Here is a 25,465-nt window from a genome sequence, read left to right on the forward strand (position 1 = left end):
TCAAAGAGTTAAATAAGTTATAAACTAAGTTAATGTTTTATACTACATATTTTAAATTTTAACTACGTGTTGAAACGCATTGTGGTGTTACATAGTTACTAGAGGATCCACTGTTTGTTTACTTTAATAATAATGTATGGAAAATAATAAAAATGACGGCAATTATACCGACTATTTATCTTGTAAGTCACAGTTTATTTACATGTAGATACACACTATAAACAAGTTATTATCTATAATAAATATTCTAATATTCAATAAGTTTCTTAATTGTTGAACTAACACTGAATAAAAGGCAAAAAAAAGTGTTACAACCAATTACTTTTCATTATGGTTTCTAGCTTTGTTTCTTTGTATTTAATTTCGTTTTGTTTTCAACGGAATGTTGGTAATTTTTCTTGAAGAACTTGTAAAACATATAATAAACAAATATAACATTAGGAAAATACATAAAGGTAATTCCAAGTGGTGCGGGGCAGCTTGGTAAAAACACTTGTGAACTATACACCAACATCATTGTGAATTGTATCTGAAAAAAAATCAATTAAAAAATTAAAAGCCATTTTAAAATATGCAGGAACTAATTTTTGTTTATCGTTATATTTGTATATTAAAATTTATACTGTCAATGCGTTACAATTTACCATCCAGTAACTCGTTACATAGACATTTGCCTATATAAAAAAAAACTAGAAACTTTAATTAATCAATCAAACAATATGTTTTTTTTTATGTTTATATGAAAATTTAAAATACAAAATTTAAATGAATGTAAATTCTAAAATAAATTTCGCATATTATTTCTTTTTCAATCAAGTTAAATATCATTCATTTTATTTTCATTCATTCATTCTATTATACTCACCATTTGCATGACAGTGATCCACTTTTTATATTTAATCAGTAATCCTTTTACTGTAGGACTTCCTTCTGAAGATAAAAGATAATAGGTGTACATAATTACATGTACTGCATTGTTTAGCATTGGGGAAAAGGAGGTTATACCACCTGTAATAGAAAACATATTTATTTGTATCTCTATAAACTGATCTCTGTGACATTTATTGAGTGATTCTTTATTATTTGTGATTCTGTACATTAATTACCACATTTATATCACATTACAACATTAATTATATATAATAGTAGATGAACCTACGAGTATGAGTATTAAGGATTCATTTCATTTAAAAAAAACCTGTCAATCAACATCAACTAACCAAATTCCATTTTTAAATTTAAATTGATTCAGCTCTTTAAGCGTAAGCTGCACACAGTGTTATATTTATATTATTATCTATACTGACATTCTAAATAAATATTTAAACCAATGTTAATTTAGAATATGTGTCATATTAAGGGCAATTACAGATTATCCAAGTCTATCCAATATTGATTATAGGCATTTAAATTTGAAGTGACAGTTATACGTATAATCTGTTAAGATAATCATTTTTTACTTTGTTTCTTTCATTAAGTCAATGCATCACTGATAAGGGAATGATTCAATTCAATGATTAGTGCATGGATTTTAGTTGTGCCTACCAAAAGGAATGATGATGTGATGATCTGCTTAAATTACAGAACAATAGAGATACATATATATAAATATTATATCAATATATTGAATATATAATACGGCTTCTTACCTGTCATTTACTAGCGAAAATCATATATTGTTCTTTTTATTAAAACATTATTTTAATAAATTAGTTCTATTGCTATTTCTTTGACGAAAAACAAAAGAACATCAGTAGAATATAAATAAATAATATATTATAAATCATAGTGTACACATGTCATGTGTATTTTAAGAGCTAGATGAGGTACAAAAAAAGTGAGGTTAGCGGCTTATATTTAAAATGATGGTTTCATAATAGTATGTGGAATTATTTAATATTCAATTTTTCAAAAAAAACCTGTAGTCACTTTGGTGTTGTGTTATTTATTATATTTGTTCCGTAATAGTTTGATATGGTGACGGTTTTATTTAGTTATCAATATTTTTGTAAACCTCAAAAGTGAAGTGGTGTGTCGTAGTTTGCCATAAATTAAAAGTTGCGATTCACGCAGCTTTAATTATTATTACTTACTTAAACACCTATAACAAATAAAGAAATGGGAGGAGGCAAAATTTTTCTTAAATTTATATAGAAATTGTTTATCATTAACATTGTAATGAATATTTAATGTTAAATTGAAATGAAATATATGTCTAATGTATTTATAGTCTCCGCAATATGTAAATACGTACTGACGAAAATTAATAAATCAAAATGATATCTAGTACAAATATTTAACGTTTTTCGGAACTGTAGACTTCGTATAAGATTTCACCTTTACTGTTCCAACACCAAAGCAAAGAAAATATTACACACATTCATTGGTATATACATATATACCAACACACCAGTTATACAATGTCCCCAAACATGATATGACTGTGTCAATATTATTCTCAATACGTGTCGAATTATAATCAACTTTATTATCAACGTATTTAAGTCGAATATTCCTTATCATAGCGTTCACTTTCACAGAAACGACGGACAAACATTAACTTGATTTGTATTCAATAGTGAAGATTTGAATATTCTAGCTATACTAATTCCGTTTGACCTGTAGCGATATTTAAATAATTGCTTTATTGATGAATAACATGTGTTAGTGAAAATCCTACTGAATAAGTGTTACGGAAAGGTTATTAACGCGTGGATTATTACACAGAGAATGAGACAAGTCGATGAGGTGATGTGGTCCACTGGTAAGCTAGTTAGAACAAAGATAACTGATTCAAATCCGAATAAAAACTGATAAGTTTTCGTATGCTTCACTTATTTTTAACGTTCAAGAAAGTCTGATTAAAATGATGTTTTTTTTTTATATGTATGTGTGTCTTTTAAACAAAAATTGAGCACGTTGTGATGAGTAAAGCTCATAATATTTCGTCAGTATTTAGCCCAGCAGTGAGAAATTTACAGATTGATACTTTAATAGACGCACTTATAATAGCAATGGTTGCATACCAATAAGAATCTACCTATATTTAAGCAAAAATTAAAACATTCCGCCGAGTTTGTGTAGTCGGCACCGTTGGTAGATTTAGACAATCAATAAGAATGAGTTATTATTAAATATTTTCCTCTAATAATAATGTCTAATTCCGTCAGCTGCGCGAACTAGTGAATATGTACAAAAATATAAATAAATATGCTTCACTATTAAATCACTGGTGAAATATGTACGTGTATTGTTTACATTATACAGTTCAACGTCTATTGTTTTTTATACTCCATCTGTATATACGAGATATTTATCAACAAATTGATATACAGAGCTTCTCTTGTCTATACGTCTATGAACATATAATAATATTGGAGAGTCTGTTTAAAGTAAAGTAAAGTCACAGCCTGTAAATTTCCCACTGCTGGGCTAATGGCCTCCTCTCCCATTAAGGAGAGGGTTTGGAACATATTCCACCACGCTGTTCCAGATTTTCGATGAAATTAGACACATGCAGGTTTCCTCATGACGTTTTCCTTCACCGCCGAGCACGAGATGAATTATAAACACAAATTAAGCACATATATATTATGGTGCTTGCCTGGGTTTGAAAACATCGGTTAAGATGCACGTGTTCTAACCACTGGGCCATCTCGGTTCAAGTGTCTGTTTGTAATATTGAAATAGCAGCTTTTTACTAAATACGTATGTATACACGGTACATATACCAATTAAACATCATTTACCATTTTTGTCTGTCTGTTTGACTTTGACTAACCTTTGAAACGACTGAATTGATTTTGACGGGACTTTCACTAGCAGATAAATGATGTTATAACGAGTAACTTAGGGAACTTTTAATAAGTAATAAGTTATTATGAAATCTTCAAACTGAATAATCATTTTATTGATCATTCCAAACACGAAGTCGCGATCACAGGTTATTATTCATTTCAAACGCACACGAAGTCGCAGTGACAGCTAGTTTTTTTATAAATTTAACTTCTTGAATAAATCATCCTCATCATCATCATGTCAGCCGTAAGATGTCCACTGCTGAACATAGGGCTCTCCCAATGACTTATCACCGGTTATCAGCGGCCTGCATCCAGCGATACTCCTCGGACATGAATTAATTACATTTACCTTTAAAAGTTTTAAAAATATTTTCTAAACTCATAAAAAAAAATTCGCCATATCATTGTAGCTCGTTTCTGCTTCGTCACTTTGTTCGCGTCGATTTTTTTTCTGTAAATCTCGTAATTGATGTGTATGTCTTTACGTCTACATCTATTTTCGATTTAATTATGGACGGTCTGCTAGTTTAGCCACGAAGAGGTTAAAAACAGATGAGAGTTATTATTAGTTTCGTGTATATATTATTAGTCCGATTGCTTTAATTATAGCCAAGTTGTTAAACTGGTTTAATTATAGAGAAGTTAGCCTTTTAATGTTATATTAAAATATAAAACATATTGAGTCACTATCAATCTAAAAGATGATATAAGCTTAGTTGTAAATTTTCAAGATTTCATTTTAAAGTAGGTACTACTATATCAAGATTCTAAGTTTTCAAAATGAGAACGAAGAATATAAGAATAGCTTTGTGAAATGATCTCCAAATATTTTCCATGATCGGAGAGTACGTATCGGCCCATTTCGGAGTTTTTTACTACTACATACGAGTTTGAAAGCCTTGAAAATCTTATACGAAATGAAAGAAGTAACTCATATCCATTTCGTATAATTTCAGTCTGTGAGTAATTTAAAATTGGAATGCGATTTTACTTCACAGTTATACGTTTTTTTTTTTTTTAAGACAAAGGCGTAAAAACATTGTGCACGTGTAATATCCATTAATATAATGCATTCGCGATGGTATTTACGTACCCGGTGGGTTAACCGCGATGTCAAGGCCGGGATGGAATCACACCCGGATTCAATTAACTTTTGCCAACATAAAATCAGATATTAACTCAGATATTAGTCTAAGATGAGGTTATTAACGATGTTGCCAAATATAGACAGGCTTAATTTGTTGTAATAGGTTGGACATAAGCCTTTATATATCATGGCTTTTCATTGTTCTTTCATGCGTATCTACGGTTGAACGTATTTGTCGCAGTAAGTTATTTACGCATAGGAATATACACAATTGTTTAATCGATTCCATATTAAAAATACGTCATTTGCTAGTAAATGCATTTATGTTTATAAGCTATCACATAAGTCGAAATGTATAGTATAATATATATGTGATGAAGAATTTAGAATGTTGAAGAAAGTTACTAATTTAATATGTTCACGTTCAGTTTTATTAGTTAGGACGAATTTATGTTGTATACAAGATTATTATTAACAACAATTATGTTAAAACTGTAAAAAAAAATTATAGTACGTGATAAAATTTATACTTTGATGTGTAATGTTTAAGCAAATTCATTATTTCAATATGTTTTCTTTTTATGAATATCAAACTAATGTCTGCCTGCTACATACCTGTTTTATACAAATGACGCATGCCTACTGTTTGTCAGGCTGACTGACGTCCATGTGACGTTTTGGTTACCTACCCTAGTTGTAGCATGAATATAGACTTACAGTAGCCTTATTCAATAAACGCCTTGTACATTGATCGCCAGTTTTGTAATATACCATAGATTATAAATTAGTTTTCACATTTTAAATTCGTTTTGCAACTTGTTATGGGCAAATGTCACAACTAAATTACATAATAGTTTAGGCAATTAGAAAATGTATCCCAAAGGTACTTTTCTATGTCAAATTTTGCAATATCATGTTCGAATAGGGCATCATAACAAGAAAGCCTAACGTAATCATAATAGTCTAATCCAATTTGTTAAAGAGATCAATCTCGGCTTTATTGTTTGTAGATAGTCACAAAACAGATGGGAAAATGGGTCGCCTAATAATGTCAACATTACCTTTTCAATACCAAAGATATTGATGTATACGTTTTTTTTTACAAACGCTAGATCACTTTCTGGATTTTACCTTTGCCCAAAAATTCGAAATATGAATTACTACCGACCAGCTCTTGCTTCGCACGGGTGCAATATTGATACTAAATATACTACAGAATATATTTTACTTATGACATCACCTTACAAACTTCTAAAGTTATTAGTATTTCTTTACTATTTTGTCCATTTTTTTTTTAATATATAGGTTGGTGGACGAGCAGATGGGCCACCCGATGGTAAATAGTCACCATCACCCATAGACAATGACGCTGTAAGAAATATTAACTACTCCTTACATCGCCAATGCGCTTGGGAACTAAGTTGTTATGTCCCTTGTGCCTGCAGTTACACTGGCTCACTCACCTTTCAAACCGGAAAACAACAATACTGAGTACTGTTATTTGGCGGTAGAATAACTGATCAGTGGGTGGTACCTACCCGGACGGACTTGCACAAAGCCCTACCACCAAGTAAAATTTCCATGGATCACTCCACCAAACAAAAAAACCGCATCATCGGGTGCGTAGTTTTAAAGATTTAAGCATACATAGGGACACAGGGTCAGAAAAAGCGATTTTGTGTTATACTATGTAGTGATGATAACATGTTATGTCGCTTGTGTGTAATCACACTGGCTCACTAACTATACAATCCAAAAAGCAAAACAAAATAATAGTTGTCGGTTGAAAGTCGCTTATTTCCAGACGGGTCGCCATAAAGTCTGGCACTTTATTTTATTTGACCTAAATGTACAATTAAAAAAAAAGTCTTAAATAATCTTTACAACGTCATAACTTTTATACAGCTGCGGGAATCTTAAGGCTTTTCAAAGATAAGTGCAGGTGATATTTTTTTTTCTTTTCATAAATGTGAGACGTAACCTTAATTACGGATAGGATTATTTTTAGAACGCTATGAAAACTAAATGCCGTTTTGATGTCGTTAGCGTCGTAATGAACGAACACAGATTATTTATGAACGGTCTAATAAAAAATAATGAGGTTGACATTATTACGTACGAGATATGATCGTTTTTGTGGTACTGGGAAATATTTGTATAGTAGAACCCCGATTATCCGGATCAAATAAAACCGTATAATCGAAAAGCCGGATAAGCGATTTCGAAGCAAATCAAATAATATTTAAAAGTAATTATTTTTTTATTATGTATAGTGGATTTTACTTAGATAGTATTATCTAAGTAAAATCCACTATTCATTTAAAAAACGAGCTATAACGATAGAGTATGTATTACATAATAACTATGTAATTTAAAATATTGGTTGGAAATAACTTGTTATTGATCTTTGACGTAATGAATTACATCTTTTCATTGTAGCCAAGTCCCTGACTATCCCGGAAACAAATGATAGCGGGAGTACTCTGTCGGTGACGGAAATATAAGTACTTGTTGTGACATGTCTCGTTGCGCCGTCAAAACATTTTTAAATTATTTTTGATCTAATTACAGTCAAGGCGAATAAGTCCGGATAATCGATTATTCGGATAATCGGGATTCTACTGTAGTATTATTTTCTGAAGGTTGGTAGCGCTTGGATTGAAAGGGATGGCTAATATTACATACAATGCCATTATCTATATATTGATGTGTACCATTGTATGTTGAAATAACATTAATAGTAATTGAAATGTTATTGGACATTAAAAGCACTAACGAATTGCTTGTTATAATATTTATAATAGGTTATTCATAATAATAATAGTTTTATGTTATTCAATAGGTTGTAGGCTTGACGTAATAAAATATCTTTGAAATATTTATTACGATAATTTGAAAAAAAAACCATTTTAGCGTATTATGGTTTTTTGCTTTACAGAACATTTCTATTACTTCAAATTACGTTTTTTAGAAAATTCCTATATTATATGTTTTGTATAGTAATCGATACTGGTACTTATGTACGTATGATTTTTTTTGTACAAAAGTTGCTTTTGAGAATCTATTTTTTATTCATAAAGTTAATTATATTTTATATTAAATTGACCTGTTTCACGACAAGAATATGTGTAGCTTTGTGAAACAAAGACTCAAACATTAAATTAGTTATTTTAAATCAATTTGAGGGTTGAGAAAAGTGACCCTTAATTCATCTTGTTTAAAGTAACACATAACATTAGTACTATTATATATGAAACAAAATCGAAAATCTCCTCTTAAAAATATCGTAAATTTAAAGAATTGTTTTGCGATATTAGCTTTTATAATTATAGGATAGACGAATTAAAAAATAATAAAGCATTAAGTTAGTTTTAGACATTTTAACAACGAATCCATGAAATGAAATCTTATTTAATTATATATATCATGTAGGTCGGGAAACCTTAAAAGAGACTATTATATACTCCCACGTAGATAAACAGTACAGAGGTCCCAACAGGTTTTGTCTTTGTTTAATTTTATATCTTAACTAAATATTAGTTAATAAAGGTCAATTAAAAAATTTCATCTTGTCTATTTATTGATTGATTTTAGTTTTCCTACCTAATAGGTAGATTTTATTATCTAATTGAATTGAAAATATAATAAATAACGAATATAATATTCCACTTTTATTTCTTCGTCTATATTAAAAGATAAAAATTATCAAAATCAATTCATAATCAGAGAACCTATCGAGGAACATACCCAAAAAGTCCAAATTGATAACCTCCTTCTTTAAAAATGTGGGTTGCAAAGACGAGCTAATCTATAGCGAAATAAAATTTTCCACGTAAGTGTCGCGAGAAATTGGGAATGGTGTTTTCTTTTTATAAAAATCAAAATATACTTTTCAAGTAACCTTTTATAGGTACTTTTGAATCGTTATATAACATTTTAAGTAAAGCTACCATCGGTTCGGAAAATAGTTTCTACCCAGAGGAACTGGCAAGAAACTCAGTAGTTACTCTTTTTTAACATTTAAAAATATAGTCATGTTGGTTATTTACTATAATATGTGTACGTAATTTATCCTGCCTGGAAGTCTACAAGTATTAATTTCACGCTTTTTTATCATCTTCATAATCTTGTACTGAATAATATGCCTTCTATACCAGTGTATTTTTTACAAATGATTTCAATTTATTAAACGGCAAAGTTAAAAATGTCCGTGGAATTTTAATCTAGAAACGTCAACATAATGTCAGTAGTGTTCATTACTCAGAATCTTGTCGTGTTCTGACGCGTTCGATTAACCTGTAGTTAAACGATTTATCATCGATTTATTACTACATTATATAGAAATGGCATGAACGCTGACGAAACGTAAACGGTTACACCAAACGATCCCCACGATTTAACGTTCACTTTTAATAGAAAGATACAAGTTTACGACTGTTCTCTGAGTTAATTAATGTTTCGCAATAATATATGAAGTTATTTTTGTGAAATACAAGCAAAGACAAAGTGATGAGTAAGCATAGTTTTAATAGTCGAGCCCTAAGCTCTTTATAACGCATTGGTGTGTAAACAAGATATAGTTTTAATGTAATAAGTAAATTTAATCGTATGAGGAGATAGTAGGAGGTTATTCCTTCACGCTGTTCCAATGATTGGTAGATTTTCATCCAACATATGGACTCCTCACAATGTTTTCCTAATTATAAACGTAAGTTAAGCATATTAAATTTTTGCTGTGCTTAGGTTTTTCGGTTCAGATGATCTAGCCACTAAGTTATTTCGAATCGATATAACTTTACTGATACCAGATTCTCTGAACGGATTATATTTTTTTACTATTTATGGCTCGATTTTCGCGTGTCAGGTTTTAGTGATAAAAATAACCTTATGTGTCATTAGAGATAACTATCTATCTCTGTGCCAAATATAATTCCGATCCGATCGGCTGTTCTGATGTGATTTTTTTATGGTATAGTATATATATTTATTTTATTGGCGGACGAGTTTTGGGCCACCAGATGGTAAGTGGTCACCATCACCCATAGACAATGACGCTGTAAGAAATATTAACTACTCCTTACATCATCAATGTGCCACCAACCTTGGGAACTAAGATGTTATGTCACTTGTGCCTGTAAATACTGGCTCACTCACCCTTCAAACCGGAACATAACAATACTAAGTACTGTTATTTGGCGGTAGAATAACTGATGAGTGGGTGGTACCTACCCAGACGGGCTTGCACAAAGCCCTACCACCAAGTAATAATTAAAATTTACGATTAAGTTACGAATCTAAATTCAAATTTTCGTATTTATTTTATTAGAAAAATAAAAAAATGTATTTAATTAATTTAAAAAAAAAGCAAAAGAACATAATATAAATGAAGTTTTATTTTTATTTTATGTAGGTAGGTACTTTTCCCTGCGGCAATAAGTTTCCATATAACAGTTTTTTCCTGGCGTATAAACCTGTAGCCGTGTATAATGTAAAGCTGCATTAACCTAATGGATATTTTTTCCTGCTAATTTTTATTTTAACCCAGTTAATAAAAGTGGGAGCTTTGCCTGCGATATGAAACAAAAGCGTAACGATCGCTTTTTAACAGAGACGAGATATAATCAGTGATTTCTTGTTATTTAAATAATATTACAAGTTTGGGAAGTGATTTTTAAACGGTCATAATTGACTTTAAATGCATAAAAATATGTCAACTACCCTCGACATTTAATTTACTTCCCATTGTTATTCATTTATGGTGTTTTATCAACCGACTTAAAAAGGAGGAGGTTATAAATTTTTTCTTTTTTTTTCACTGGGATGGACCGATTTTGATATTTTTTTGTTGTTTGAAAGGTAGTGCTTCCAGTGTGGTCTATAATATAAAAGAAGACTTTTAAATAGTCTAATATTTGTCATTTCATTTTACTTAGGAGGACTCTAAAAAATATGTTGAATACGCAATTATTTTTTTTACTTTTTAGTGCCTATTAATTTGTTTTAAAATAGTGTTTTGCTTGAAGTCGGGTTTTCTTTTTGTTAAATTTTTTATTTATTAAGGAAATATATTATTAATATTGCATTAAAGTTCATATGTTTTTTTAAATGCAAATATTACCTCTAAGTGTCATCCCACCACTGAAGGGGATTCGATCTGAACTAAGTTTAGGTGTACGACGAATGCAAATATAATTCCCAAATAATGGTTATTGTTTCGACCAAATAACGTGCAGTGTCCTATCGATAGCTACCTTTGCTGATTAAATATTTAAGACCTGATGAATAAATCGTAATATAACCTACAAGAATAATTGTACTATGTGTTTAAAATCATGTTACTCGCGTAATCGCGCTGTTAAACTGAGGAAGATACTAAAATACCAAACTTTATAGCCGATAAATTCGTCATCCAGACAGGAACGCGAGCCATTAAAAATTTTATATGAGTATCTATTTGAAACAGAGGATTTATTCTACACCAATTGGATATAATCGGTGTTATAATTCATCTCTTGCTTGCAAGTGCAACTTGTATGTATATGTCTAAAGAAAATCTGCCAAGTGTGTATCCTCAGTGAATTGTCAACTACAACCTTTTTTACCGTAATAAATTATTCGTGTCCAAAATAAACTTTTTCTCACTCTCATACAATAAGTTAGAAAAAAAAGATATTTCTATACTCTTTATGTGATATAGATAGCGGTAAATGAGCAAATGAGCCACCTGATGGTAGGTGGTTACCAGCGCCCATGGAAAGTGTTGTAAGAAATATTAAGCCTTTCCCACATGCGCATAAACAGATTACTGCTTTGGTGGTAGAATATCTGGTGAGTGTTTGGTACCTCCCTTATAATGCATAAAAAGACTTATGATTAAACTTTTCGTATCAAACATATTTTATGAACCATATATCGGCAAGAGATTGCTAGGATTAGAATATATGGTTATACAATCTAAATATTCGATTACAATTTTTAAACGTTAATTATTATGCCATTATTTTAGTTTAGTTTAGCATAGGAAAGACTCATAAACGTTATAACATTAAGGTTAGAATTTCGTAGCATTGCTAGATTCAGCGTGTTATCAATCTAGGTCAATCTGTAGGCAATAATACATAGCATTAACACTTCTAGACCCATCACTGTCACGTTCATGCCTCCAATACCAAGCAGTCGGTTTGACAATAATAGTTAACGATTCTACAGCGTTGTGATAATCATATATGTCTAGTTTATACGGCTTAATCGTTATGTCCGGCGTCAGACCCGGCAGAACGTTGCAAGATTTTTGGATCGTAGTTCTTTTATATGCCTTACTGTAGATAGAAATGTCAGAAATCGTCTCGTAATGAAAATTATGCCTCCTGTAGGCGACGTTTTCCTCTATTTCTTTTCGTTGTATACCTACTGTTTTATATGTAATTTGAACTGATTTGTTTTAATTCTGGTCGGATTGTTAGTAACAATTAGGTCATTGTTATTTGATTGATTGAAAGCAATTTTGCTTCAAATTTCTGTGACACGTCAATTTAACGTTGGACTACTAATTTCTTAATTGGAAAAGCAATAACTTTACTTGGTGGTAGAGGTTCGTCAGCTCATCTGGGTAGGTACCACTTACTCATCGTATATTCTATCGCCAAGAAGAAATTCATAGTATGGCCTTGTTCCAGTTTGAAGGGTGAGTGATCTAGTGTAACTACAGGCACAAGGACATAACATGATTATGTACATTACTGATGCCAGTAAAGCTGTATTTAACAGCTAGCTTAACAAACTACAAGCTTAGATATGTCATTTACTAGTCCTCAGCTTCGTTTGCGTTTTAAAGGCTACTCATAAAAAATGTTTGATTATGTTTGGGTATTCAATTTTACTTCATATTAAATTCCATCAAAGAGTAAAAGACATACAGAGCCACGCATTTATAATATTAGTATAGATTGAATGTTCGTACAATAATTGTGAACTCTTGCGTTCGCTCGCTAATGATTTCAACGGCAAGCGTAATACAAAGCTTGATGGACGTTGCCACGTTTTGTAAATCTAATTTATTTATCTGACTTTTAACCCGCAGCGTTTCAGCTCGTTACAGTTTGCACAACATTGTGAAATGTGAACGTCTCAGCGCGGTTCGTTAGTTACTCTATATGGAGACCTATGTTGTATGAATATATGACATAATGTATTGCATATTTTTTTAAACATTTACTAATCCTTAAAGTATATTTTCTTTAGCCAAAAAGCAGATAATCTCTAAGATAGGGTTAACTCCGCTCTTTCCCACTTTTACTTTGAGGTTTTTTTTTTGTTTTTACATGTGCCAAGAAATTATTTCACAGATTATTAGCTAGTAGTTATTTTAAGGTCATAAACTTTGTGATTTTAAAGTAAGTCGTCGCGAAATATGTCCAAATTCATTAGAAACGTTTCAAGTATTGCTATTAAAAGCGGGCTTGAAAATATTATACTCATAGTGCATAAATAAATTTACTTAAAAAATATTAATCCGTTAGAAGTTTTCAAAGTTAAATATATTTTAAATTACTCATTTTCAAGTTAAAATGTTTTGCAATTTAACAGCCACGATGAACGAATTTTAATGCACAGTCTAGACGATTATAAACTTTTCACTTTAATAATTAAAAGATAACGCAAGCTCGACTAAATGAAAGAACCATGGCGGCGACTATCTACGCCATTTTTAATCACTGGATATGGAATGGCAACACGTAGGTATAACCAAAAGTACTGTATCATAATACAAGTTTCGTTATGCAATAAAGAAAGAAAGAAATGATCATACGATGCAATTATAAAAAGTATAAAAAATTTAAAAAGAAAGGAGAAAAAAAATAAAAACATATTAATTAATTTTAACTTATTCTACAAAAAAAAAAAGCAATGATAGTTAACTTGTCCATTCAGCTTCCATGTTGATTTCAAGAACTCAACGCTGATTTTCAATGGTACCCGATTGACAAAATAAATAAGGACTACTTTACGGAATGAGAAATCACGTAGAACCGAAAAAAGCGGCCAGTATTTTTACTTTTTTTTATATTTAGGACAAATGTCAGGAAATAGTTATGACGAGATACATTCTAAATGAACCCATCAATTACCACAATCAGTGTAAGAATTTTCGGTTAATGGTGGTAAAACACCTCTTTACACATGATAAAGTACACATTTCAATGTTAATTTAAGCTAGTTAACTAATATTATAAATGTGAAAGTAACTCTGTCCTGTCCGTCCGTCCGTCCGTCTGTCAAAATGAAACAAATTTGGCTTCCAAGAAAGGAAAAAGGCTACTTATTTGTCTTACACATGACAACCAAACCCTAAATGCGAGCGCAGCTGCTGGCTACAACTAGTATTGTATATATTTTTCATCTTAATAGAAAACCCATAAATAAGATTTGAATTTGGAATGTTATAATTATGTAAAGAAATATGATTACTGATTATTCAGTGGGAATATGAAATCGCGTGTGAAGTAAGTAACTTTATGTTTCGCAGACTAAATTGTTCCAACGAAACGGTGGCGGCGCCGCACGCTAGTTTTAAATAAACAACACGTTTTTAGACAAAGCCTTCGTCTTTTACAAACATGACCTGACTATGCTCACAAAAACAACTGAAATGCTTTTGTTCTAAGTATAAAGGTGAAATATTATCATTTTGTAAAGGAATTATGGTTGAAAATTTGTGTATTTTCACAATTATATCATAATAGAATACATATCTTGTATAGACGAAAGCTTAAAACGACCTCCGTGGTCCAGTAGTGTTTACAGCGGTTTTCATGCGTACACCACTCCGAGGATCCGTATTCGATTCCCGGCCGAGTGTATGTAGAAAAAGTTCAATAGTTTTCTATGTAGTCTTGGGTTTGTTTGTGGTACCGTCGTTACTTCTGATTTTCCATAACACAAGTGCTTGAACTATTTACATAGGTATCAGAGTAATGTATGTGATGTTGATGTTAAAAGGCCTTCTTTGACTACTGTAGACTGAACGTACAAATTAATTCGCTATTAGTGAATTTATAAAAGTGTATCTTTGATGGTATTTTAAAAAGAATAACGACTCGAGCAGCATCGATGCGTAAAGCCTTCGAGCATTCTTTGCAAAGATCAATAACGACCAAAACTACCAGGCATATAATCCAGACTCGATTATCTCGAATCAGCAAAGTATTTCTTAATAGTTCTTTTATTTGAAAACTAGGAGTTTTTCAACTACGAGTAATCAATTTTCGAAATGCTTTACTTTATAAAATGTATGATAGTCATGATAGATTCGGTTTTTTTTCTACACTACAAGCAAGGCACGTAAAATATAATTATATATGGGATAGACATGCACAGGCTAAACTAGTGGGTCTTAGTCGTCTAACACGATAAAATCTTACACAGAAATCCGCTATGGAAATAGATGGTGACTACATTAGTCTTTAAAAGAGGTTACATGGGTGGTGATAATTTGTCATTTCTGATAATATAAAAAATTAATTTAAATTCTTTGTTTTCTGGTAATGAGTCAAACACGGTCGACAAAGCTTTTTTGAAAATTCATCACTAAAAGGAAAATTATAAAATTTAGGACCAAATCTTGTTTCGAAGTTCATAATTTTTGAAAGGTTGTATTAAACTTTTGTTTAAGTAAAAAGTTGTTAAATATTCATCTCTAAAGAGGATTAGATCGGAAAGCAAATAATTTGGGGAAATTCTGCATAATAAACCTCACATATATCGAATCGTATCACATAAGCTTGTTTTTTTTTTGTAAATAAATAATCATAGAGTAACATACCACCAACATATTTGACACCAGCCCAAATGAGGATCAGTGAACTGACGTGATGATAAATATGGAGGAAGGAAGCCTGCTTCTCCTTCTTTCGTAAGAGAAAGAACGCGGTTTCGACTAGCTCAATTAATTTCAGTATTAATGTCCACCATAGAAATCTTAGCATTCGCAGCGCCTCTGGATTCATGGAGTAATCTGGTAACATACACCCGAAGTGGTATGTGGTAGTCCAGCCAGATGTCATAATCTGCAAAAAAGGAATAATATATATAATATATTTCTAAATATAACTTCTTTATAACAAAATATAGCATTCTTGCCACCATTCCATGCTGTCAAGATTTATACAGTAACGATATTTTATTCTGATTTGTATATATTTAGCCATTTAATGTTATTAATTATTTTGTTAAAAAAATACATTATATATAACTTTATATAATAAATATAGTTACCCGTCCATCGCACGGCTAGTACAAGGTTCAAAATAATACTTATATTTTTAGTACATTCCGTAATCTTTATTGGTTTACGCGACACATGCCATTCAAGCTATCAGTCGGTGCTTTTTTTAGACATTCATCCATCATTCATACATCTTAAAGAATCCTCATGAATCACTATCTTAGGTTGAAACCGTATAAAAATTGTGTCATAGTTTTTGAGTTTATTGCGTTCAGACAGACATATGTAGGCTTGTTCAATTTACGTTACTATAATCTTCGATTTACTGTTTTAAATAATATTTAAAGCTAGGTTTTCGGTTCGGCAACAAAATGGATTCTATCGAAAAGCACCGGCGAATAACAGTCGCTAGTAGGTATTTATTTTATTAATTAGGTTAAATAATTTTTTAAATACATTTCGACATAAAAACTTTGACGTGACTATTATGTAGTTATTAAGGGAGCTTTCCAGTGTGACGGCCCGAAAAATCGCTGTTTTTCGCGATTTTTTTTTTTAAAGAAAAAATAATCTAATCGGTCTGGTTTTTTTTTGTATATTAATTGGTTATTAAAGAACACAAAACAATTTTTTAAAGATCGATTTAATTATTTATTAATATCTATAAAAATTATGGAAAAATTGTTGCAGAAAATGCACTTCGATGCGGTGTCCACGATGGGGGTCACAATTTTGGTCTGAAACAAAAAAAAAACAAAAAGATTATTGATCGGTATATAATTGGCTTTCGTGCTATGGAGGCCTTTTTTTCTTTTTTTTTTTTTGCAAAAATGGCGCCGGTTTGAACAAAAAGTATCGATTTTAGCATTTTTTTTGGGCAGTTTTTTTTTACAAAAAAATAGGAAGATGTCAAAAAAAAAAAAGCTTCCATAGCACGATAAACAATGACGTTAAGAATATTGTGTGAAAAATTCAACTCGATAGCTTTAAAACTCTGCCCTCCAAGTTGGACACCGTTTTGAAAAATGCTGTTTCGAGAAAAACGCGTTTAAAGTTTGAATTGAGAAAATTTTAGGTAAATTGTTTACTTACGGTCAATCAGCGATGCCAGGTCCATAAAGTATCCCTTCTGCTTCTTCGAAAAGATCGTGCTGCATTGATTGTTCACTGCGACGAGCTGTCCTCGCCTCTTTACTATCCAAGGACGCCCGGCGGTTCGCTTGCGTGATCCGCGCATCTTTGTACTTCGCGGCGAAATCTGCGGCGCTCGGCCCTATCGTGCATCCCATCGTCTCCAAAATTTTTAAAATTGGATCGTAACCTTCATTGAAGGTGCACACAGCACACTGTGCAGCGATTTCTACGATCTGCTTGCCGCAGAATACGTGCTTCGGGGCTAGTTGCCACACACAGTGATTAAAACTCTCGTTATTGTTTTGTGTGTTCGCGCCCGTACATCGTTCTAAGAGATCGTCTGATGTTAGATCGTCGTAAATCGGCTTCAAAACTTGCTGCACATCTTCGTCGAGTGCTGGTGGATGGATGTACTCCTCTCCTCTGGCCTCGGCCTTGCGCCATTCGCACCACGAATCTTCTCCCGGAGGGCAATACTCAAGAAATGCTGTACAGTAACCGGAATAATCTGAATTTCGGCATGAAAATTTTAGGGAATACTCGGAAGAGTGTATACTATCCGATAAAGCAAAAAAAAAAATCGATTTTTTGAAAATTTCACACTGGAAAGCTCCCTTAATATTTGTAGCAAAATTATGATCATTTTTAATATACAAGCCAGCTTACAGCACTTTCATATTTCGAGGCAATTACGTTAAATGCCATCTCGGCCTTTCTCAACACTGATCTTTACCGAAAATTGCGGTTTCAAACGCGGGCGAGAATCGCTAAGTTTTCATGAGTTGGTGTTTATAACGTAAGTTATCTCTTGCTCTTCTAGGGAAATAAACGTTGTTAGGATAAACAGCATCAGGTGAAGATCTTTCCCAAGTGCGTCCACCATACCACATTATAGTAACATGGTTTAATGAGCTTCAACAATTATACTTAAATATATAAAGTAGTGGTGTTAAAAAAATCATAATCAAAATAAACTTTATTCTAGTGGGCTTTTACAAGCGCTTTTATATCGTTATTTAACAATTAATTGAAGCTTCCACCGATTCGGAAAGTAGATTCTACGGAGAAGAACCGGCATGAAACTCAGTAGTTACTCTTTTTCAACATTTAAAAAAATACAGTCATGTTGGTTAATACACCCCCATACCCTCCCAATCTAATACAAGAGTGAAGGCGCTGGCAAAATCCCGGGGCTCGTCTATCGATTTCACGAAGCGTTTTATCTTGCACAAACCACTGGGTATGAAATGTAATTTGGACGATAAATATAGGTCGCAAGTAAATACACAAAGGTCAAGGTGAAATGGTTTATATAATTTTACACTCGAAAGGTTAGATTATATATAATATAGGATATTTAAGAACTAAAATGAAATTATCGTTTAATAAATTAATAATTATTCTTCATTACCCATACCACAACTACTGGCACCAGGGACGTAACATTCTTAGTTCCCAAGGTTGGTGGCACATGGATGATGTAAAGAATAGTTAATATTTCTTACAACATCATTGTCTATGGGCGATGGTGACCACTTACCATCATGTTGCCCATATACATGTCCGCCAACATATGCCTTTGAAAAAAGCCCACAATTTCATGAAGCAAGATTATGTTAAGGCGACCCATACAATAATTTCTATTTTATTATGTCACGATGTGATAATAATAGATTATATTATTAGAAGCATATTATGCTAAGCTGAAGAGTTTGTTGAAGATGTTAACATATACGATTTATTGGCAATATCTGCGCCGATACATTGGTCTTTAATATTCTCGGTAGTAGGGCTTTGTGCAAGCCCGACTGGGTAGTTACCTCACACTTATCAAATATTCTATCTCCATACAACAATATTCAGTATTTTTGTGTTCCGGTTGTTACTTACAGGCACTTAGTTCCCATGGTTGGTCGCGCATTGGTAATGTAAGGATTGGTTAATATATCATATGGGCGGTGGTCCACTTACCATCAGCCATACCATTACCAGGACCATATTCTCGTCCATCAAACTATACCAGAAAAATGAACACCACGTGATCTATTTAAGGGTAGCATTACTTATAAATTAAAATATATCATATTTATTATTCAAAATAATGTAAGAATATGAGCAAGTAACTCACCCCCCAAGTGACCACAGCGTTGGATATGATTTGGAGCACATTGTACCACTTGATGAAATTTCTCAGGTCATACGACTTCCTGTTTTCCATGAACTTTGGTAGCGCAAACTTAACGAGGAACAGATAGGTGGATATGATGATGAGGAGTGGCTTTGGTGACGTCATAAGCAGCCAGTCCTTTACGCGAGGATCTGAAATAATTGAAATGAATTTAACATTTAGTAGTGATACTTGTTTAGGCGTTATAGAAGCAGATACTAAGCTCTGCTAACGATTTAGTACAAGGTGTTTTGACTTTAGCGTTAGACTTCACAGACAGACGGTGCTTTTAGAGCCGGGCTTGCCGGTATTATGGAACGCGTGAATCTTAACGAAGATTGTGGATTTGAATGTAGGCCTGAAAATCAGAGCAGATTTTTTATGCGTATATATTTTTTTATGTCATCTCTTCTTCCATCTTGATATTACCAACAAAAATAGGTGTGAAAAACCTGTTTAAATGTCTTGGGCCTAGGAAACTGCCTCAGTGGGATTATTTTCAAGCAGTTATTTTATATATGTTGTTGCTATTTTGCTCACCCTTTGCGTCCAATAAGAGGTATTAGAAAAAAATACTAATCAGTGCTTTAAAAAAAAGCCATAGCCATATTCAAACAAACGTGCTACTAACTATAAAGATCAATATCAAATTCAAGTTAAAATAGACGTATAACTTCCTTGAATAGGCGTACGAATAGTTCATTAGTTGTTATCGTTATCGTAAATGTCTAAAAATATTTTACGCTTTCATTCTTATAATTCAGTTCACGTGAAATGTTTCAGCGTTCTGAGTAGTGTTGGTCGAGTTCCAAGCATAACATTTTGTTATTTTTTTCATAAATAAATGTCTCTACATATTTTTATACGAAATAAATATTTTAAGAATAAATCTGACGTTTTTAATTTTGATATGATCACATAAAGCCGTCTTGACGCATATGGAGATATAAATAAGTTATAAACATGTTATTTGAATGTTTATGATTGCAAAACCAAGATCCCGAATTTGTAAAATTCTTACTTCAATCAAGTCAAAACAAATCAAACCAAATAAAGAAGAACATATAGTTATTGCTTGTCAAATATATGTTCATGGTTTAAGTGAGTACTCGTTGAATTTTCTCTTTGCATATATTTCATTTATTTGTATTTAGTTAACGCAACTTAATAAATTAATGGTAGTCGCCCGCGGCTGCGCTCGTTTTAGGGCTTTGGTGGTCATGTGTTAGGCAAAAAAAGTAGCCTATGTACTTTCTCGGAGTTCAAGTTTGCTTCATAGCAAATTTTATCAAATTCGGTTCAGCGGCTTATTCGTGAAAGAGCGACAAATAGACAGGCAGAGTTACTTTCTCATTTATAATATTAATAAAGATAATTGGTAAAAAAGAGAAATAATTGAGATTTTTTTTGATGATGATAGGAAAATGTAAGGATATCGTTCCAGAAGTTGAGTAAACAGTACTTATACAAAATGCAAATTTTATGTAAATATATTATGCTCATCGATACCAAGGATAAGATCAATTGAATTAAACTGAGCTAGATAAAAACCAGGAAATCGCCACCGCAGTTTCACTCTATCAGCTGTCCTGGCCGCTTAACTTAATGGCAATCAATGTTCTATCGTGGTAGCAATCTTCGTTGGACTAAGTATGAACAATCCATCGCACCACGACTTCCATTGACTTGTACGATGTTTATCAATTGTTATCGTTATATCGGATCACGATCGAAATGTTATGAATTTCGAAACGTGACCAAATATAATGCGATCTTCTAATGTTCACGATGTGATGATGACTGTCTTTTTGTAATGTAAATGGTAGGTGACAATGCTACCGTCTCTTTTACTTATAAATAGGTACGCAAATAGAGAAATGGTCATCTGCGTGGTAAGTATTCCCCATCGCTTCATTAAACGATTTTGTCTAAACATGAGGTACTGTAAGATACAGGTTCATAGCCAATATGCTATCAATATTGGTAACTAATTTGTTATGTCTCCTTTACCTCTTGCTCACCCATATCACCCATGAACCTGAAACACAACTAGGAAGTGTTGTCGTTAAAATTGAGAATACTTTAATTTCACCTTCAAATCGAAATTGGGGTTATTTCGAATGGACACATTCGTTATAAGCGAGTCGAAACGCGCTGCATCTTCTAGTGTTTGTTTTATTTAAGATTTTGTTTTTGGCTTTTAAAATCCTATTGTATCCTATTTTATAAGTAGAAGAAGAAATTATGATATTTTATTTGTAAACTTGTATTATACAAAAAGATGATAACAATATTTATAGATGATAAAAAAGCGTGGAGCTAATACCTGTTGACTTCCAAGCAGGATATATGAATTTAAATAATTGTATTTAAATAACATGACTTTGGTTTTTTGAAATGTTAAAAAAGAGTAACTATTGAGTTTCTTGCCGGTTCTGGGTAGAATCTACTTTCCGAACCGGTGGTAGCTTCACTTAATTGTAAAATGACGATTGAAAAGTGCTTCTAAAAACCTACTTGAATAAAGTTTATTTTGATTTGATTTGATGAATAAATTGCGAAAACTTGGTAGTACATGGGTAAATTTAAAAAAAGTAGTAAATAAAAAAGTAAAAGTAACAATAAACTGTGATGCTTTTGTACTTTGATATAAACAAATTACAATAATTGATTATTATTAATGTTTTATAACAATAATTAATCAATAATAAAGTGCCAATATAACCATCGCCTTCACGATAAAAATAAACGTTGCATAAATATGTAGTTTGCATATTTTCATAATACCGAAGAATAATTTCATAATATGTAGTCTCAATAATTACGATAACCACAAATGGTCAATATCTTCAGTTTAAAATACTATTAAAATTCTTATTCGTAAAGAAACAATTAAATAATACTTAGTTGGGTAACGTAATGACTACATAAAGATTTGGTCACGTCTGTGTATTCGATTCTGTTCAATTGGCTTTCAAATTAATCAGCCGAATTAATGAGTTCGATTTTCAGCCCTCATTTGGAAAATCGATTTTTCCAATTGGAAAAATCGATGTTTTTGCTACTTCATAATTTTTATTAGGCAGACTGACACCAGCGCAATGGCACTCTAAGAAAGAATTCCCGTCTCTGTTATCGCCAATCTTGGTAATTAAGGCTTATATGACTTACAAAACGCCCTATCACCAATCTGTATGTTTGTTTATCAGACACTTCGCTTTCCGGTATCTAAAGGAATGTGATTAATGTATTGATACCCCAACAGCCAAGTGTAGAATGTACTGGGAAGCAAAAGTAGGTTCGCTTTACATTTTCGTGTTTGTAATGCAAACGTGTTTACCGTACCAATGGAATTGAATTAAGATCTAATTAGGCTTCGCCCTCATTTGTGTTAGTTAGCCTCTGGAATACCGTATTCTCTCTGTTTCCTAAGACTAATTTATTTCGTTTACCTTTATCTAGGTGTATCGATCTTATGAGACTGCTCTAATATAGGATAATGGATAATAATGTTGCTTCCACCAATAATAAGATGGAATAAGCTCCAAATTATTCATCCAAAAAAAAGGAAGCAAGCCCGATGGCCCAGTTAGAACGCGTACAATATCTTAACGGAATGCGCGCTCAAACATTACTGCATTTACATGTGATATTCAAGAATTTGTTAATTCAAATTAAAGAATTTGTGTTTATAATTCATCTTGTACTGCGTGTGTCTAATTTCTGATTCTGTCACATGTGACATCTCCCAATTAGTATTAGAGTATTGTATTGTGAATTATGCTCCAAACTTTTTCCTCAAAGGGAGAGGTGGCCTTAACAAAATAATCATACCGAAAATTTTGATCGCAATTATTTATATACTTATTGCTTAAATTGTTTAATTAAAATGATTACAATTCATTTAACACAATATACATATAAATGCTGCATATAAACAACACAAACTTAGCACAGACAAGTTTTTATTTTATTCGTAAATATACTTTCGACATCTACCAGCAAACTTCATTCTCGTGAACAAGACATACATAGATGGTGTCGTAATATCGAACTTAAAGTAAAAAAAGTTAAGTAACAGCCTGTAAATTTCCCACTGTTGGGCTAAGGCCTCCTCTCCCATTAAGGACAGGGTTTGGAACATATTCCACCACGCTGTTCCAATGCGGGTTGGTGGAATGTACATGTGACAGAATTTCGATGAAATTAGACTCAAGCAGATTTCCTCACGGTGTTTTTCTTCACCGCCGAGCACGAGATGAATTATAAACACTAATTAAGCACATATATATACATATAGTGTTGCTTGTCTGGGTTTGAACCCGAAATCATCGGTTAAGATGCACGCGTTCTAACCACTGGGACATCGAACTCAACCAAATAAAAATAAAAAACATGGTAAAATATTCAATTTCAAATACTTGTAGCAAATATATTTAATGATAGCTATGAAATCGAGTGTCGTTTATATGGACAATGACTTTCTCTCATCATTATCATTAACTTCATCACACAGAGTTTTAATTTCACGTCTGACACGTTAATTGAACCGAGTGATGAATTTACCCGACAGGTGCTTAGAAATAATAATGACCTGTACATAAAACGTATTGCATAAATGTAAGTATTTTATATGACGCTTTCCATCCTTGTCACGTCTGACAATGTTATTTAAACTCTTTGGTGAAATAGGGATAGTGTTGCGTTAAGACGTCGATTGTAAATAACAAGACAAAATTTTATGGTTTTATTTATATGTAATCCCGACTAATAATAAACACACGTCTATAATGTACTCTCATTTTACACTTTATTAATTATAACTTTTAGATGGAAGAACAAACGTAAGAAAATATGTTTTTTCCGCCTAGGATAGTTCAAATATACATGTATTATAAATATTAACTTTCCTCTTGAATCACTAAGTTTATTGATGAAAACCGCATTAAGCTTAGTTTATAAGATCTAAGCATACAAAAGGAAAGTGACTTTTTATGCTATGTAGAGATATATCTTATCTTAATAGCGTAAGCGGGTTGAATATAAAAAAATCTGTTATGATGTATTCTGAAGAACTCTAGCCGAAGTTGTGCAGAAAATTAAAAGGATTCTTGATTGCAGTTTAGTCAATTCTTACGATTTAACAAAAAAATTTTAGAGACTGGAAAAATGTACTGGCCGGTTAGAGAGCGGCTTTATAATAAAAAATGAAAACGTAAATATTAATGTAACTAAAATAATGTATGTTTACTATTTGATATTAAAATTAAATATATAGTATTAAAAAATTCTAAAAATATTTCGAAAAAAAAAACGCGATTTTTCGCTGGATTCTCGTATGATATTGCAAACATTATATCGTGGCGATGAGTAAAAGGTAATTTCGGTTTGACATTTACGTAAAATGTCAAACTGTCAAAATGGCTTAACGCCGTATTCCATCACCTGATCTCTCGTAGAACACCAGGTTGTAAAAACTCGCAATCGTCTCCATTACGTCACAATAGAACTGAACACGGTCAAAACACAAACACTATTGTTAATGAAAATATGTCGGATTTTCAATACATATAATTTGAATATATTATGATACAGTATGATTTAACATATATAATATACGTTAACCGAGAACTAAAATTCCATTAATTTTATGTCAAAATTTGTATGTTTGTTATGCAATCACGAAAAAACTTAAAACGGATTTTAATACAATTGAGATTCAACGCCGCGGGCGGAAGCTTGTCTATTATTTTAAACACAATCTGAATAAAAAAACGTTCATTACTAAACATATTTAAGTCTATCTGAAAAATTAAATTTTTAATATCTCTTAATAAGTCTGTACATTTCTTTGGCAGGTGATCGACCTAATTAATGAGTATTGATAAGTAAAGTTATTTAAGCATTATAAGATACGTTGTACATTACTGGTATTTTGAATTGATCACAACTATAAAATCTAAGAATTTAATTTTGTTGGTCATATTTATCTGATGATTTTGTATAGGACATGAAAAAAAAAGCATTACAAGATACGTTGTACATTACTGGAA

The 25,465-nt window shown here is 31.9% G+C and overlaps 2 protein-coding genes across 4 annotated transcripts in view; one reads left to right on the top strand and one right to left on the bottom strand.

Annotated features, from left to right (window-relative positions):
- LOC124537252 (oxysterol-binding protein-related protein 9) overlaps positions 1-25,465 on the top strand; it is a 97,064-nt gene that overhangs the window by 245 nt on the left and 71,354 nt on the right. The gene's annotated exons all lie outside the window — the stretch shown is intronic.
- Positions 137-24,932, bottom strand: LOC124537254 (elongation of very long chain fatty acids protein-like). Its single transcript, XM_047114028.1, has 5 exons — positions 24,858-24,932; positions 19,374-19,564; positions 15,710-15,953; positions 866-1,008; positions 137-529 (listed from the first exon to the last, which is right to left on the bottom strand). The coding sequence occupies exons 1-5, from the start codon at positions 24,904-24,906 to the stop codon at positions 338-340; spliced, it is 819 nt and encodes a 272-aa protein (XP_046969984.1). The 5' UTR covers positions 24,907-24,932; the 3' UTR covers positions 137-337.

The sequence above is a fragment of the Vanessa cardui genome, chromosome 18 (assembly GCF_905220365.1).
Source record: "Vanessa cardui chromosome 18, ilVanCard2.1, whole genome shotgun sequence".
Taxonomy (NCBI): domain Eukaryota; kingdom Metazoa; phylum Arthropoda; class Insecta; order Lepidoptera; family Nymphalidae; genus Vanessa; species Vanessa cardui.